At 48.5% G+C, this 12,954-nt stretch overlaps 4 protein-coding genes across 4 annotated transcripts; 2 read left to right on the top strand and 2 right to left on the bottom strand.

Annotated features, from left to right (window-relative positions):
• Window positions 1-176: 176 nt before the first annotated feature.
• On the top strand, window positions 177-2,073 carry KY384_003236 (uncharacterized protein; the record flags this gene model as incomplete). Its single annotated transcript, XM_044811756.1, has 2 exons — window positions 177-1,665; window positions 1,715-2,073. 2 exons carry the CDS (start codon window positions 177-179, stop codon window positions 2,071-2,073), a joined length of 1,848 nt encoding a protein of 615 aa, XP_044670889.1.
• Window positions 2,074-2,760: 687 nt separating this feature from the next.
• On the bottom strand, window positions 2,761-6,471 carry KY384_003235 (uncharacterized protein; the record flags this gene model as incomplete). Its single annotated transcript, XM_044811755.1, has 3 exons — window positions 2,761-3,255; window positions 3,409-3,573; window positions 3,643-6,471. 3 exons carry the CDS (start codon window positions 6,469-6,471, stop codon window positions 2,761-2,763), a joined length of 3,489 nt encoding a protein of 1,162 aa, XP_044670888.1.
• Window positions 6,472-7,843: 1,372 nt separating this feature from the next.
• Window positions 7,844-9,787, top strand: KY384_003234 (uncharacterized protein; the record flags this gene model as incomplete). The annotated part of the gene is made up of 3 exons (XM_044811754.1): window positions 7,844-8,038; window positions 8,604-8,879; window positions 8,930-9,787. 3 exons carry the CDS (start codon window positions 7,844-7,846, stop codon window positions 9,785-9,787), a joined length of 1,329 nt encoding a protein of 442 aa, XP_044670887.1.
• A 1,549-nt stretch (window positions 9,788-11,336) lies between these two features.
• Window positions 11,337-12,311, bottom strand: KY384_003233 (uncharacterized protein; the record flags this gene model as incomplete). The annotated part of the gene is made up of 1 exon (XM_044811753.1): window positions 11,337-12,311. One exon carries the CDS (start codon window positions 12,309-12,311, stop codon window positions 11,337-11,339), a length of 975 nt encoding a protein of 324 aa, XP_044670886.1.
• Window positions 12,312-12,954: the final 643 nt, after the last annotated feature.

Raw genomic sequence — 12,954 nt, 5'->3', positions numbered from 1 at the left:
TAATGACTCCCGCACTGGCTGAACGCCCCACTGCCAAACCTAAGGTAATCAGCTGCTTTCGTCCTCTAGTCGCCTTTCCCGACACCTCTTGAGGACTTCAAAAGTCGTGAACATCATCCCTTGACTTTGTGTGCCATTAACACAGCACTGGTCACGAAGTTTCCGGATAAACGACAATGGCTCAATCTAGACCTGACGTGTCGAACAATGTGGGGTCTTCTTCTCACGTCGTCGGCCAAGATAGAGATCAGTCTCCAAATTCACTACCAACTTCAGGCTCTGCAAGTGACAACGAATCTAGCGAAAGAGTAACAAGGGAAAAGCTGAAAAAGGCATCCATAGGTTCTCTGGGTCAGGATTCTAACGCAGGTCCTGCAGCTGCATCGACGACAGACGTACCTGTTGACGTCAAAGCTGACCCATCTCCGACAGGTGGGAAACCGGGGCCATCTGTCGACAACAGTCGTGGCAGGTCGCAACGAAAGCGCTCCTTCGATGAAAGTGAGGACAAGAATCTTAACCGGGAGGATTCAAAGGCCAACGAAGAGGCGGATACAAATACCCACGCGAGAAAAAGATCCAGAGATGTCAAGAAAGCGGAGCATGTTAGCAGCGAACGGGAGGCTCTAGCATCCGCCACCGAATGCACAACCAGAGCATCCAAGGACGGAGATGAGGGGACCAATCATAATAATGCAACAGCAGATACAGTGGAACGTCTGGGTCAGGTCGCGCAGGGTATTCAACCTGCCACGATACCCGAAGTCGATAGTGAGCCGAGTAGACCCTTCACCTCTGGACTCAGCAACGCTATTCAGGAAGGTCAGGAGGGCACTCGAACACCATTGGACCCTTTCACTATTAGAGATGGTACTTACAGTCCAAGGAAGAAACGTAGTAGAGATCAATTCGACGCAGAGGTGAACAGGGAGCAAAAGGTAGCAGCCACTGAAGAAGCACGAGCCCAACGACTCTCTAGTGAAGTGGATAGACCTGCAGTCGCTGCCTTAGGCGGCGAAACCTTTCCCCCTCCAAGTACGCTCGGTAAGAGAGAGGGGGACCAGCACGATCCGCCAAAGAACGTTTTCGGAAGCATCTCAGGGTTTGCCTCGGACACAACTAAGGCACGAATGTCTTCACCAGGGAGGTCTTCTGAACCGCAAACAGCATCGGCTTCTGCATTTGCTTCATCTGGCTTCGCTGCTTTAGCTCAATCATCGACTTCTCCTTTTGGCCCTTTTGCGGGTGTCACTGTGAACGGCGCAGGGAATTTGTCAGGAGACTCGGGGGCGGCATCGAAATGGGAGAAGACATCAGTTGCAGGCTCGCACACTAAGACCTTGATGTCGAGCGCTCCTTCACAAAAAAATGATTCGTCCCCTTTCTCTGGGTTGGAACCATCCAAGCCCAGCGTTTTCGGAGGCTCCATATTCGGTCAACGATTTGACGGCGGTTTCGGTGCCGGCGATAAATTGACAACCTTCGCTGCACCTAACGGTGATGCTAATTTAGGTTCCAGTAAAGGTGCTATTAGGCCCATTGGGTCTCCAGAGCACGAAGATGAAATGCTAACACAGAATCATGGTGAAGGTGATGGCGACAATGATACAGAAAAAGGCGATGTTACTGAAGAAGAGGCTGATGAGCAGTCGCAAGACCCGCCTGGTACGTAACTTCGAATGGCGATCTTAGTAGCCTTACTCACAACGTACAGTCGGACCTGGAAATGGAGAAGATGGTGAGCACTCAGAAATCACCACAAAAGCAAGCCTCTTCGCCTTTCGAAACAATGTATGGAAGGAAAGTGGGAAAGGAACCTTTAAATTTAACGTAGCAGATGCGGACAATGAGCGTGGCTCATCAAAGACCGGGCGCTTCATCATGCGAGCACATCAAACATATCGCGTAATGCTCAACACGCCTGTTTTCAAAGAGATGAAGGTGGGCGATAGTAAGGGAAACGAACCAGCTGGGAAGTCTTTTGCGTTTCTGGTCATTGAAGATGGCAAACCCACGCCCCATATGATCAAGGTGATTTCAACCTTCTTCTATCTGCCATTATGGCCGTACTAATCTTGAATCTCAGCTAAGCGATGGAAGAGACAGTCGAAGATTATATGATGCTGTGCAACGGTTTCAGCAAGAAATAAGTTAAGGCATCTTGTAAGACCTCTGAAAATGGGCCGCCAGTGCTTTGATACGCAAGAACAGTGATGGATGACGATGACATTGAACATGTGAATAAATTACACGCTAGATCAGGATATCAAAGTCTTCTGTCCGAGTAAGAGGAGCAATACCTTGCATTCCATTTGACACTGCTTGTTTCTCTCTACCTCGAATTCGAATCCTCCTGGCTCTGTAAAGATCAACGGCTGGCTATCATCAGCTGACACATACTTCACAAGGTTGATATCGTCTCTACAATTTCCACTTGCCATGCCTCATCTTGCAGACCTTCATTTCCTCAACTTATATTTGCCGAAACCAGCAGGCCTATTTCGCGTATGTGGCAGATATCTTCTGGGCCGGTCAGGTAGCTAGCCCATGCTTCCCAAGGGACTCGTATGTTAGGCTTGTCACTTTAGTCCAAGCCTTGGGGACTCGCGAAGCTCACGATAGCTCCCCCAAGAACCCCCTACATGAATTTAATACAGACTACTACAACAATGCTTGTCAGCTCGATACGGTGCACATTCTCTAGTTTAAAAGGGTCTTCTCATGAGCTAAGATGGGGTTTGCAAGAGGAAACTCTGTCTCTCACGAGTCAACAGGCTCCTCTTTGACTTCCACCATATCCTCTCCAGCGTCTCCAATCTGCGAGAGTACAACAGACTGTACCGTACCTCCGCTTCTTTGCACCATTATTTCTTCGATCCGTTTTCCCCTTGCAGGCCGAATCTCACGTGCTTCAACAACAGTCTCAATTCCTGCTGGTACTTTTTCGTCCTCGGGGCCCCAAGGGAGAGCATCTAAATCTATATCCCTTTCTTTCCCCATTAGACATTTAAGGATGACCTCGCTACCGGCCTTAGACATGACCAAGTTCTTTTCCTTGCAGCTCTCACTACAGCAACAGGATAGGCAACCTTCGAGACAATGGCAGGCAGCGACTCTCTCGCATGCACGAACTAGCAGCAGATCAATGAATTCAAAGGCTTTGCCCGCAATGCCAGATCCACCAGCACCTCCTTTGGTGTCGTAGAAGGTCAGTCGGGCTGGACGTTTACGAGATGTTTCCTTCGTCGCAAACTCCTATGAAACAGAATTCGTTAGCGATTTCTAACGATGGAGCTGATCTTTAAGCTTGGTGAGATGCAATCCCCCCCAAAACATCAATGACACGGGGAACGACCTGACAGTAGTTCGCTTTGAAAGCGGCCGCAAATCGAAAGCTCTGTCGCGTACCTTCAGCGCATTTTTACATTCCGTGCGCACATCCCCAGGCATACTTATTACGAACTGGGGCATCAAACTCATCATAGTGTGCTCCGCTGCATGAATAGCACCCGCAACGTTAAGGCGCCGAGAATTGAGGATTAGAAGTGCACTTTTGGGAACGTCAAGCCACATCTAGGTTTGTACTTTCAGCAAGTCTCTTATACAAGTCTGGTGGAACGGACGAGAGGCTTGGAAGCTTACCCCTTTCGAGAAAATCTCTATCGGAGGATTGTCTACCTGAACAGCATCAAGGATCCGACGTTTTTTGTCGACTTTGAAGAACCCAAAGACAGTCTGCCGGATTTTGATGGCTCCATAGTATGCCCGAGAAAGTGATTCCGGGATGCGCCGAATAGCTTCGGTCTCGATAGGGTCGACATCAGTAAAATCACGCTGCTGCGTAGTCCAGTCAACTTTTACCAGCATGACCTTGGCATACTTTTCCTCTGGAGAGAATTCTTTCACGAGGTATGTGTAACCTTGGTGAAGGAATATACCGCCTTCGTAGATGGTGAAGAACGCCCGGGAAGGTTCAACCTCTTCAAGGACGATGTTACGACCGTTACTTATGTCAATCACAGCGAAATGGCCATCTTCAGTGTCACGAATGGCCACACACCTAGACGGTTGTGGTCGAAACCGCGCGTTACAATGATAGAAGCCAAGTGGATCCTTGACCATTCTTTCTTCGGCTATCTCTGGTAGCTGTTTGCCAAAGTATGAACTGTCGTCATCTGGGCGTATGGGCAATTCAAAGGCCGCGCACTGAATATGGCCCTCTAGAACAAGCATGTTCTGCAGGTCAACTTGTAGCTCGCAATTTGGCTTTGTAAAAATTTCATCTGGGTTTTCCATGTAGTATTGATCAGTTGGGAAGCAGTCGCCAACAAGGATGGAGAGGGAGTCTTTATTTCGACGTCCAGCCCTTCCACTCTGTTGGCGTAAATTGGCGATGGTATAGGGGAAGCCGACAGTCAGAACAGCATCAAGAGAGCCGATGTCGACGCCTAACTCTAGTGCATTGGTCGCGATGATTCCCATGAGCTTTCCCTCGAACATCTCGCGCTCAATCCTCCGCCGATCCTGAGGTGCATAGCCTCCACGATAGCCCATTGTCCGAGCTGCAAGATCGTCTCTCTCCAGATTGGTAGCCTCATTCCGAACAGCGGTGATAAGAACCTCACACTGTTTTCTGATTCGGCAGAAAGCTATGACCCTGACACCTCGTAGAATCAATTGACAAAATAATCGTGCCGTTTCTGCCATGGTATCTCCTCGGCCAGATGAAGGATCCTTGGGGTCCTTGAAGGGGGTGTTCCAACATATGAATTCTTTTCTTCCAGATGGCGAGCCGTCGAAGTCTGTCAACATGACCTTATCAACGCCAAAAATAGTTCTCATATGCTCTTCGGGGTTCGCAACGGTAGCAGAGCAAGACACAAATTTGACATGACGGTTCCCAACCGCTGCACAAATTCTCCTCAATCTTCGCATGATAAAAGCCACGTGCGCACCGAAGAGTCCGTTGTAGACATGCAACTCATCCACCACAACAAATCGCAAGTTCTTCAGGAATGATCGCCATTTGTCTTCTTGTGGAAGAATTGTGATATGTAGCATGTCGGGGTTAGTAAAGATAATCCTGCCCTCATCACGGATGTAGTTGCGATCTGGCATGGCTGTGTCACCGTCGAAAGTATCGACGAGAACATCCTCGAAGCCGGGCATACAATCTAGAAGCTCTTTCATGCTGCGTTTCTGATCTTGAGCAAGGGCCTTAGTTGGGAAGATGTACATGCCCCGAGCATCTGAATCACACTCCAACTCATGAAGCATGGGTATCTGGTAGATTAAGGACTTGCCAGAGCTTGTGGACGTCGCTACAATCACGTTATTGCCGTTGTAGAGATTATTGATCGCTTCTGCCTGGTGAGCGTAAAGTTGGGTAATGCCTTGTGTATTGTACAAAGCGTTGACAAGATTTTGGGAGAGCTGGAATTCGAGATCACCATAAATTGGAGGTTGAGGGTCGAAAATTCGGTGGCCATCTGGAACAATCTGACCAGTGTACCATTCATTAGCTTTGATATCTGTAATTATTGTTGCTATACTTTCCCTTTCGCTGGGTATCGAAGGCGGTGGGACAGCCGGTTGCGGCGAGGGTACAGTATCATCATGGCTTGATTTTTTGGGCAAATGATCTTTGTGAAGCGCAGAAAGATGAGGAAGAGGGTCAACACAGTCAGCATCACACTGGTTTAAGAAGGCATTGATGGCTGATATAAACTTCTTATTTCGCTTCTCAATCAGTTTGATCATTTGCTTTTGGCTGAAGACAGGCATCTTCAAGTCTTCCTCTCGCAATTTTCGGAAGGGTTTCGTCGGCTCCCCAGTCTTCGCGTGGGTTACTTGACGCTTCAGATCTCCATCAATGAACTCGAAGAGCAAGACCTCTTCGTCGATGCCTTCTACTGCCCCCTCTTCTGATGGGTTCTCCGCATCAAGATCCAAAGACCGGAATGATTTAGCTCGGCCATTTTTAATTCCACCGTCTTCGCCTGAAACAGTGACCTGTAGGGTCGACTCATTGACATAGGTAAAATTGACGGCGCGAGGCACTAGGGCCTTGATTTTGGCAATGTCCTCAATCAAAAGCTCTCGCTTGATGTGACTCTCGACAGCCTTCTTGATGTTATCAACAGTCGTGGCCAGGTGTTTTCGAGTGCAGAAGAATGTGTAGACAAGATTTAAGGCGTGATGTGTCTGAGATAGTTTGGTAAACTCTTCTGGCCATGGAATGGTAGTTTCAACCACGTTAGAAGATTCCCGTCGCACAAGCGAGGGTTTCGTGGTGAAGGCTTCGTCTTTCGGAGCTCGGCGAGGTTTTTTGCCACCATCATGCGTCTTGGTTGTTACAACAGCGACTTCGCCAACATCAACTCCTGCCTTATTACACTTCTGGTTGGTGTTGCGCTTCCTCTTGTTAGAAGCTTGCTTGGTGGAGACTGTCGCAGCCTGAAGCTTCACCATGTCAACATGGCAGAACTGGATATGAGAGGGAGTACGCGCGCAAGACCCCCGCACGCGATGGTGTAACTTGTCTATACTACGGAACCTTCTACGCAGACGTGATGAGAAATGCGTGCTTGTGACTTCACTTTGGGTTGCCCCAAGAAAGTCAAGCCGATTAAGGAGGACAGGAGTTGGGGTGGTTCTGTGCGAGGCACCAGATCTGAAGCCAGTGCCTGATCGGCCGACTTTTGCACGCTATCTACTCGTAGACCTTCCAATGTCTATTGTCTCTGTGGAACCTTGATCCCCAGAGCATGAGCGCAGGAATGTGCTGGTCGTCTGCTAGAAGTCGTGCGCGAGGGGATGACGTGCTTCATTGGCAATCGATGAATCTGATCGTTCTAGACACAAGCGCGCTGGAGAAGCATGGTCGAGGCCCAGGAAGGCGGCTGGATCTACCTGGTAGGGCGGATGTTAGGTTACTTATTAGACTACCAAGACTATCTCTAGTAAGCTCCCTGGTTCCTTAGCTCACTGTGGAGCTGCTCTGTGGGGGCCGATGCGAACCCTGTGGAAAGGGCGAAGGAAAGGGCGCTGATAGGCAGCCCAGCATGCGTGCTGTCAAAGAATTAGAGTTATTCGGCATCGATCAGCAAAATCCTGTAGGTACCTTGGGTAGCTTTAGATTAAGGGGAATACCTCTAATCTCTTCGGAAAGTCCGACGACGGCATTAGTTGAAAGCGTCGCAGGAGCAGCAGGAAGAGGCAAAGGTGTCATGCACTTTTGCGCCCCCTCATGCACCCAATCCCCCCAGGCCGGTCGTGAATGGACAAGAGCGTGCTGCCCTACGCGCGTTGACCATTGTTCTCTAATATTACAGCTTTTGGCTTCGATCTTGGTGATCTGGTGCATGAGATCGACTGCCTGCAATCCTTTAGGCCGGCAAGGTAGAATAAAACCCCCCCTTTTCGCAAACTGCGCTGCTGCTGCTGCTGCTGTAGAGTCATCTGTCCATTGGGGCAAGTTCTGAGCTAATACAACCACGAGTAATTAGACAAAACCTCCCTGGCATCTCCCGTGAGAGGACCTGTTATCCTTGTCACATTGGACCACTGTCGATCAATTTACAACCTATTCACGCCATTTCAACAACCCTCTATGGCTTTGTCGAAAAGCGACCAATGTCAATTTGCTCATTTCACGCGCCAGATGCTTCAGTAGATATTGATGATTGCGACGAAAAATTCTCACGTTCTTGAAGAAAGTGCACCTCACAGTGGCCATCAGGTGTAATTCCTACGCAGGACTCACGAAGCTCGTCTTTTTCGTCAATTGCATGATACTGTTACCGTGTGTGTATGACCTTGTCAACTCCTAGATTCTGCTGCAATGAGTGGCTATTACCAATCGCCTTTCCTTGAACAGGATCTCCCCACTGCGTTCTCCACTCGACCCATACCATCGCCATTTAACCCCTCCGCCAGTCGCCAAGATAGCGCACTGGACGCGCCAGGTGCAGACGTGGAGCCTGCACAGAAATCGAAGACTGTGTCTAAGAAGCGTCGACCATCAGGCAATAGTCAAGTGAAGCATCGCCGAACAAGAAATGGCTGCTAGTACGCAAGGCTCTGGTCTATGTGATTGATTTGCATTCTTACCTTAATTGCAGTACTTGCCGAAGCCGACGCGTAAAATGTGATGAACACCATCCAATCTGTGACCGTTGTAGGAAGGGCAATCGAGACTGTACTTATCCAGAGCACCATCCAGCACCAAAGCCTGCCGGTGCCACAAGGGACCGTTCTCATCCTGAGTCTCCTGACAGTGACTGTACCGCCAGCGAGAATGAGGATGAGCAGTCACAGCAGCAGCCGCAGCGACCTTCCATAGGACGCCGACCAGCCCTTAACGACCAGCCTGAGGCAAAGGAGAGCTCCCCCAGACCACTCGCATCTCTAGCCCAAGAACCGCATCGCTTATGTTGGACGCAAGCCGGTCTCCGTCCACGGATTTGACGTCCTGCCAGAGCTCTGCGAGCTTCGATCAGCATCCTCCTTCCTCGTCACACTCGATTGAAGCTTCATTTGAAGGTCCGCCTTCGTGTTCACATCTTTCTGACGACTTACAATTCTATCTAACGTATCATCAGTCAGATGTGAGCTACCATCACTACTTTTTCAAGCACGATGCCGATCATTTTCTTCATGTCCATCTAATCGAAGAAGCCTTGTTGTTTGATCCGCTGTTGTACGCGGTTGTTGGTTTCGCCGCCTTTCAATATAGAGTGAAGCATGGTCACGGAGATAGCCTGGAATTCTTAGAGTACTACAACAAATCAGTGTCGACGCTCCGACAATCTCTTGCGAGTGGTGAGCCCCACAAGGATGGCACGATGCTGACTGTTCTTCAATTGGCTACATTCGAGGTGCGAGATTCTGCCTAGGAGTTGTTGTGTCTTCTAATATCTGTTTGTAGGAATACATGGGAGATTTTGTTAGCCTTTTGAGTCATCAGCAAGCAGCGTTCCGGATGTTGCTGGAACTGTACAATACCGATTCGATTCTTGAGAGTGAGCTGCGGCGAAAAGTCCTCGAATGGTACCTCAAATTCGACATCACAAGCAGTATCATGTCTGGGAATGAGACTGCAGCAAGCCGAGGCTGGTTCTCATCAATCGCGGATTATTATCGTGGCCTGACTTCTCAATGTCCCGAAAACATCGACTATAAAATTGAGACTGCCATTGGAGATCATCGACTGACCTGTGTCGACATGACTACCATGTTCGCTCGCTTCTCGAAAGGTGAGATCACACCCGAAGATTTCAAGATCAAGTGCGAATCATTCAGCCAGGAGCTGAATCGATGGCGAGATAAATTGGACCCCGTGTTCTCTGATGATCGATATCGTATGTGGATCTTTAGCAACAGATCTCGTGAGGAAAATGACATAGTTGATCCATTCATGGCGGGTGGCTTGTACAAGGGTCCACTCGCAACGTTTAATTTCATGACCGCCGACTGGATCGCGATTTTAGCAATGTTTAAGTACAAGAAAGCTCTGTTGTTGGGGGAGACCCTGCCCCCTGAGCTTCCCGAATTAGCTTTGGAGCTCTGCAGAATCTTTGAAGCAATTGAGTACTCTCCTGAATTGCCACCTGAAGCAGTCTTAAAGGCGCAGGGTATTCTTGGAGTGGCAAGTTTGTTTCTCCCGAAGGACGAAAGACACACAATGTGGTGCCGAAGGAAATTAGCGAAGATTGAAGCACTTGGGTATGCATCTTCAGATTCCGATTGCTTATTCATCCTTTACTCGGAAGATAGATTGCGTTGATGCCACTCTAACTTTTTGATAGCCATATATATCCATGCACTTACAGGCGCCGGATGGCTACACTATGGGATTTACCAGAGATTAACCATTGGTGGCTACCAAACGAGGAAGCATATCCGTCAATTGCACGTAGCGTCCGATCTGTTTTGGACAATCGCGATGGCATCATTGATACTCGCCAAAGGAGCCAAGATCAACGAGATATGAGAGGAATTTTTTCGAAATTGAAGATTCAAGACGAGGGCTGATCATGATGTTGATGGACAGCTATTACAACGAAACAGCCATTAAATATGCTCATTGATATCAGCACGCAGCGATTAGTCCTGAACCCGGGCAGGCTACAAATCGGCCCAGTCATCCAAAATGGAATCGGAATGGAACTGTGCGCGCGAAAGACTTTCTACAAACCCCGCCAAGCAATGTGGGATGTCATAAGGTGGAAGTTTGGGCAAACCGATCATGTTGGTGTCATAGACAGTTGGTCCAGTCTCGTGATTATACCAATTGAAACAATTACTAGATTGGAAGAGATTGAAAATTATAAGTATTTCCAACGAAGCCTAAGATCCTTTCTGAGACCTTTCATGACGGCGGTTGAAACAATAACATATCTCTACTCTGGGCAAGAGAAAACTTAGAGTGTTTCTGAAAGGTTGGCGCAGCTATTTTGAATGTCGCGCACGCCTATTTAGCATACGGATCAAGAAAGAGAAATGACAAGTTTGCGACACAGGGTCGCCTGTGGACTCCCTACAGCACTATCCTCATAACTGCCTCCGTTACCGACAAAGGTTCTCGCCTGGTCCTACAAGCAGCTTATGCATAGAAATGTTGGCAGAACAAGCATTCTCTCATGCCGCAAGCCATAGAAAGGGAACGAGCAGGATGAATGCTAGTGGTATGAATGACACCCGCCCTTAGCTGACCTCGTTTGGGGATGTGTACCACCCTTACTATGCAAAGGCTGCATGATCTATAAGAGACACCATACAAAATCACTCAATAAGGGCCTATTAGATGGTCTGATGGAGTCGTAGATTAGAAATTGCCCTTCCAATAGGGCAGACCGGTTTTCGATTGCAGTGGACGGCTGGAGGAGACGGTGACGCTTTAGCAACAATTCCAAGCATACAGAAGCTTGTGTTAGCCATATGAGCTCACCTCAGGACAATCTAGTCTCCAGTGGATAGAGTAATACACGATGAGTCGGATTAACGGGCATACTTGTTGGAACACCACCATTCTTGCGCAGGGGGACTCCATGTTTTGGACTGCACTTGGTATCAATGTCAAATGACCACCACAATAGAAACTCAGCTACCCTCGTTAGCTGAGCTGGGAATTCTTTCTGACAGGCTGTCATCGCGGCTCTCTAGGCTTCGGCAAAAATTTCTTTCTCGAATGTCTCTTGGGCTCTCGCGAGAGCTGAATCCCTTTCTGTCTGATTCTTCGAAGTGTTTAGGTGAACACTAAGGGCAAGTGAGCTTGGAGGCGCGTCAAGATGGTCAATTTGGCGCGCGGCGCCCTGAGATGGGACAATACTTAATTATGTACCTTGTGTAGACAGATCAGCAATCCACAAAGTGACCATGCCTTTCAGATTCCAGAAGGAGGGTGAGTTTGAGATTGGAGGAGAGGACATTAAATCGTCAAGTCTTTCTGCGAAATCCTGCACTTGAGACTTGGTCCGAGTAAACGATATGTCTGGTTGCTTGAGGTTCACATCAACATCTCTCTCCCCTCCACCCAAGCCTGCATACGAGGCGAATGCCTCACCCGTCATATCTCGCTGGTCCACAATGTAGCCTATCCAAATACCGAAAAGTGTGTAGTATAAATGCAAAGCACTGATAGCACTGGGGGCTATTTTACGATAGGGGTATTGAAGAGCTAGCCGCGCATAATACTCCTGCACGTTTGTAAACGGTGCGACGTCGAAAGGTAAGCTAGACTTCCCAATAGCTTGCTGTTCACCGATGTTTTCTTTGCTCACTTGCGAATTTGGTATCTCGACCGAATCATAGCTTCGGAAACACATTTCGGCACCGAGACCCCATCTTCCTCCATTACGCAAGTCCAGAGAGTGTCCATTGAAATCCAGCCTAAGAAGAATAGCCCAGGTTCTCCTAGCACGTTGAAAATCACCTTCAAGAATGGAACGATGCAGTAGAGTGTTGAGGGCTGTAAAGTGTTGTTGCCGAAGACCTGATGATGGCCCTTTTAAAGTAGGATTCGAGTGCCTGACATTTAGAGACTTTGGAGATCGAAGGGGCTTGGTTGCGATTGGAAAAGAGGCTCCGGCTTGACTTTGATTGTAGGACGTAGTTTCAGGGTGGTCAGGATTGACAAAGGCTTGTCTACTCTGACCCGGGGTATGACGTTCACTCTTCGAAGCAGAGGAGGTTACCGCGAGATTCGCTTCGTGGGTGCTCCCGTATTCGTCCACTGACTCTCGTTTCCGTTTCAAAGAAGAGAACCGGTCAGACGGAAAAGCCGGATTGAAATATGGTACTCGTGGCATGGTCAAGCACGGCTAAAGCCAGGTAAGTGCTGATGATAGAGTGAAAGCAAAGGGCGGCGCTCTTGCAAGCGCCTCAACCCAAAGAAGAAGGCCGTACGCCACACATTACTGGTAGCAAGGAGTCCATACTGTCTGCTATGGCTTGAAAATGACTTTGCATTACCATGGTACCCACCTGCTACGCATGCGTCGCATGGTAAATAGCGAAATTAAATGAAGAGATTGCCGCGAATTATCTGTGATTAACCGCGCTTGCCGCGATCTGCGATGGGCACTCACGTAGTTGCGTGTCTCTGTAGTTGCTGTCTTAATATACCCCCCCTCTTGATCATTCTTCATTAAGATATTTGAAGATATACTAATGGTAGGGTAAGGAGTCTATGTCGATTGTCTCACTCGGAGCTAGGACATGCATGCTGAACTTTGCTTTGTCCAAAGTAGGCCACATCAATCGTCGGTTACATAGCTAATCACCAGGGCCATAGAACTTCATCTGAACCAGATTTCGCTCTTGATCAGTCACATTGCTAAGAGCTCCACCTAGAAGATTGAGTCCAGACGCTCATCTGCGTACCTTTGTAATATTGCTTTTCAAGCTCAAACGTGTGAGACAACCTTCTTAATGGATTGAGCCGAGCCAGAC

The sequence above is a fragment of the Bacidia gigantensis genome, assembly GCF_019456465.1.
Source record: "Bacidia gigantensis strain McMullin 20006 chromosome Unknown contig_180, whole genome shotgun sequence".
Classification (NCBI taxonomy): Eukaryota; Fungi; Ascomycota; class Lecanoromycetes; order Lecanorales; family Ramalinaceae; genus Bacidia; species Bacidia gigantensis.
Note: the sequence above shows the minus strand (reverse complement) of the source record. Positions and strands in the feature narration are given on the sequence as shown.